This window comes from Cynoglossus semilaevis, chromosome W (assembly GCF_000523025.1).
Source record: "Cynoglossus semilaevis isolate Cse_v1.0 chromosome W, Cse_v1.0, whole genome shotgun sequence".
Taxonomy (NCBI): domain Eukaryota; kingdom Metazoa; phylum Chordata; class Actinopteri; order Pleuronectiformes; family Cynoglossidae; genus Cynoglossus; species Cynoglossus semilaevis.
In genome coordinates, this window is record NC_024327.1 from 11,447,375 (window position 1) to 11,452,197 (window position 4,823).

Sequence of the window (4,823 nt, forward strand, 5' to 3'; positions counted from 1 at the left end):
CTCCCTCACTCTGCCCTTGTTGGATCATTGTGTTGGATCATTGTAATTGAGTCAGTGTGTAAGTTAGTGACTGTTTTTGTGAGCGCTATCTTTGTGAGCGCTGTATTCTTCGTGCCAGCGTTGTGTCGAGCTTTTTGTTGTAGCTGTCTAGTTTGTTCCTGAGCAAGTCTGTTGCTGTGCTCAACTCTCTTCGTGTTTTCAGCTCTGCTCGACTTTGTGTATGCTTCAGTCCTGGTTTTTGGAATTTAGAACCTTCAAATAAACTACCTGCACCAGTACTGCATTTGGGTCCTGCCTGCTTCCTGCTATGTCAATGCCCGCACACTATAGTTAAGTGACAGAGGATGCTGACTATGGAAGCTGTGAAAAGAACACGGGGATGTCCCAATCATGAAGGTTCCTTCAAATTTTTCATCTATGAATTGCCCAAAAATATGAATGTTTTACACTAGCTGCTGTAAACAAAATACGTAATCTAACTAAATGGAGTCTAGAAGTCTGTAAGTTTCAACAAATAGCAAACAAAAATAAAATAATAATGCTAATGAGTCCTGAAGACATCTTAAAGAGCTAAACATCAAAGGTTCTGCTGTCTACCTACTGACAGTAACTCTGCCAGGGATTGGCATATAATATACAGGCTGTGTCTGAAATCACTCTCATTCCATACTTGTTACTCCCTATAGAGGGAATTATATACAGCACACTATATAGTGGACTCATTGGTTAAATGAAAAAGGGTTTTGGTGTACAGATAAATACGCAATTAGTGTCAAACAATTCAAACGGATGGATGGATTCTGCTCCTCTCTCCGCAATGTCACGGCTGTAGTCCTTAATGGGATATATTGCCGTGCTGTATTTTGGTATTCATTGAGTGACATATATAGTGGACAACTTCATCCACTACACATTTGGACATCACTACAAAATGGCGTGTCCTCTATGTAATGCACTATGGAGAATGTAGAGAGCAGTTTCGGACACAGGCTATATAACAGTCTCAAATCGCTCACAGCTAAGGTTTGGGGATTGTTTGTTTTTTTCCTTTTGCCTCTAATTATGCCCAAAATATGATAACAAGTGCTATGCAATATAACCTGGTCCATTAGGAGACACCAAATTAGACACAGTTGTGTACGAGGGGGCAGCAGAATTTTTTTAACTGCAGTGTGGTACAATATTAGAAACACAACTCTTGGAGGGGCCTAGCTTGACTTTGAGCAGAAAGAGAGCAAAGTAGTGTGGTGTCTCATAAAAACAGGCACAACAAACCTTACTAATTTGAGCAGTACAGCAACTTAGAAACAAGTAGCACTGGTAGAACCAGATTTATTTGTAAAAAGTGAGAGAAACATAAGGCACAAGTTGAACTGCTGTAACTGAGAATCTGAACCCACTTAAAGAAACTATTGAGCAGAGTTGCCAAAGAAAAAAAAAGCTGATCCATTGCTTATGTTCCAAAATACTTGTTTGAGGAAATAGAGACCAAAGCCACATATACTGGAGACAGACTTCAACAAATGCTTAACAGATTAACAGATGAATTCAAAGACAGCTACACGTAGGAATTATTTTTGTAGATTCCAATGTAGATTTTGAATCTTTCAATTGAGACATCTGTACACTTAATACTGTGACGGTTTCTACACCGTAATACTAGTTTTGTCCTGAAAATGTTTCCAGGCACATGTTAAATCTATGTTACAGGAACGGACTGGGATCAGCTAAAAAAACAAAACAAAAAAAGAACTGACTGAGAGCCCACTTCAGCTGAATGGTTCAATTAAAATTCAGACTGGGATTTGGGTTTGACGCTTTTGGCTGCGCAGCCTGCATATACAAATTGATTATAATGATGCATGCTCACTGGAATGGATATCCACACCATCAAAGGCCAAAACATAAGGCTGGAATATGTAAGCATGTAAGTGCTGCATTTGATTGATGATTGAAGTGTTACGTTTTTTTTTTGTTTTTTTTTTATAGTGCATTAAAACCAATTTTAAGGCTTACCAAAAATACATCTGATATTTTTTCTCTATGCAATGCCCCCTGGATATAAAAAAATAATGACTTTACCAATGAATGAATGAATGAATGAATACATGTGGTTCTTTCTGTCTGAAAACAACCTTGTCTTGAGTCACACCCACCTCTCTTTTTGGTAATAAAATAATACACAACTTTCATTGTCTATGGTACAACAATTCTACTTTCACATACTGTATGTACATGTCTATGAGCTGCTTCTTCAATGTACAGGCAGGCAACAGTGGAACTTGTTTCTTATGTACAGTCTGAGACAGTCTCATCCACTGTATTGCCTTTTTGTCAAGCCTGAGCAGGCAGGGGTAAAAAACACAAGACCACAGGGTATTTTGAAGGAACACAAGCAATGGGAGATGTAAAACATGATTGGTAGAAGATGAGGAGACAAAGGAAAATGGAGGTAAGGAGCGAGAGCCAAGGAGGGCTAAAGAGTTATGGTGAAAGTCAAGCAGGTACAAGGATCAGGGGAGTTGGGAGCTGCCAGGAAGTATGAGAACGGGGTAGGAAAAAAAAAAACGAGGGCAAGTAATTAGGTAAGGTGGCTTGAATACTGCTGTATTATTCCACGTCTTTGACAGGGTTCCCCAGAAAGGCAATAAATAAACAGAGCTGCACAATTTTATATCAATCATTTCCCACCCTCTTGCTGGTAAATATGTGGCTAGAGCCACATTGTAGATACAGTATGATAAAGTACCATACACATCACTGTATCAGATACGTAAAGAGTCACATATTACCCTACACTATTAGATGTATCACGCACTTTTATCAAATAGTACCGTATAGTGCCATTTAGGTCAAAGTCTACTGAACCCTAGAAAGGCTCATCCTCTGGTGGGGAAAGCCAACAGACTAATGCCCCTTTAAGTATTCCCTCCTTCTGCTTCAGCTCCAACTGAGCCACTGCAGTCCTTCCAACAAATCAGAGAGAAGAAAGTCCAAAGTGCTCAGATGTGTCACAATTAAGGGCCCTGCATCTGGTAAGCCTGGACCAGCACTGGTTTTGTTCACAGCACCACTGCTCTCTTGCGATTACTGACTGAAGGGGGCCCATAACACGTCCCTGCTGTGGCCCCTGCCTCTGCGTCCTTTGGCCAGTGGAGTCACTGACCGTGCTTGATGCACCACTTTCTCAATGGTTGCCGTGATAGAACCGTGATTGGAGAACTTCAGAGGCTCGGGAGTCAGGTTCGGCCTGAGGTTCTGCCTCCCTGACAGGTCATCACACCTCTCCAGCACAGGCATCCCCAGAGTCCTTCCATCGCCTCTCTTACTGGCCAGCATGTCCAAACTCACGCCTTCAACGTGAGCCTCCTCCCTCCTGTTGGTTGGCTCTGACTTCTCTAGGGGTTGTTTCCGGGGCCGTCCAGGTCGTCTCTTGATGACGTTATTTCCCGTTTTTGCTTGTCGCTGGAGTCGCTTGGCGCGCAGGATCTTCTGCACATGCTCGAAGTTCAGCAAATGCATCCTCCTGACATCCTTCTGAATCTGTTCCACCTCCCGACGTTTGAACCTCCGTTGGTTTGGTTCACCTAGGGGATAAGAGTGCACAAGTGTAAGTATGGCTGGACATTGCGAGGTAAAAAGGAGCAGTCAATAAACAGAAAGGAGTTTTCGTGAAAGATTAGGAGCCTTGGAAAATCTAAAAGTCATCATGCCAATTAGGCTGATGCAGATACCCTTTTTTTTTGCTTCAAGAGCTTCCTGCTAATTTTGACATATTCATGTAAGCCTCTCAAAGCCCAGCTGAGCCAGAAGAACAGATCCTGTCCTGTAATCGTCTATGAGAAAGCAGAGGGGAGAGGAGGAGATCCCATTCTCCTAGCAGGAAATCCACAAAAATATCTCCTTTAACCATTTAATATGGTGTCACACAATAACAACCCTGTGCATCTGGAGCCCAGGCTGCCAAAATGCCAAACACGCATGCATATATTCACATGCACATTGCACAACATCCACAAATAATGGATTTGGCACAGCAACTGAGTGCAAGAAACTAGAGCCACATTTTTTCATTCACAGTGGTTAACTGGGCCCTTTGCCTGCTGTTCCGTTCTTTTTATTTCACCTCTTTCTCCTCACACGCCTTCTCTCTCCCCCCTCTCTCCTCTTCATGGGTGGGAGAATGCTGCTCTCTAATTGTCAATTAAACTAGTATTACTACACAATCTTTTTCCTTCTCAGAACTTTCTTCCTGGTCTTGGGTCGTCTCTGTCATTAATTTTATTTCCCGTCTCTGTCCCATTTCTAAGCCCTGCAGCCCCCTCCTCTCTGCCTGGGCACCTTTCCCAGAGCTAAGATTCAGCCACTGGAGGAAAAGCACAATGAATCCTAGGCGGTGTGCATACGACATGCTTGGTCTCTTTTTTCCAGCTTTAACTCTTATTTCACGTCAATGGGAGTGTTAAAGCACAACAGCTCTGAGTTTTAGTTACCTGACACATGTACTGAGTTATGGGTAATGTATCTAAATTGATGCACACATTTTAAATCCAAAAATAACAGAATCAGCCTTAAGTATGCCATTTCTATACACTTGATTCATAATTTTACTCCAGTAACTCTTCAGAGTCCCCTCCTTGAACCGCAACCTTAACGGGTTTGAGTATCCGAATGAACCTAGGAGCTATGTTGTCGGGGGCTTAATGCCCCTGGTAGGGTCTTCCAAGGCAAACAGGTCTTATGCGACGGTGGTGGTTCAACCCCCCCCCCCCCGCAACCACCCCGCGCACAGATCATATAACAACACAACGACAAGATAGAAC

The 4,823-nt window shown here is 42.5% G+C and overlaps 1 protein-coding gene across 2 annotated transcripts in view; it reads right to left on the reverse strand.

Annotated features, from left to right (window-relative positions):
- Positions 1–1,301: 1,301 nt before the first annotated feature.
- LOC103397197 (SET-binding protein-like) overlaps positions 1,302–4,823 on the reverse strand; it is a 43,590-nt gene continuing 40,068 nt past the window's right edge. For both annotated transcript variants that reach the window (XM_017042703.2, XM_017042704.2), the window contains one exon: positions 1,302–3,587. In XM_017042703.2, the coding sequence (XP_016898192.1) occupies positions 3,088–3,587 (500 nt within the window). In that variant the 3' untranslated portion in view covers positions 1,302–3,087. The remainder of the gene's footprint in view (positions 3,588–4,823) is intronic.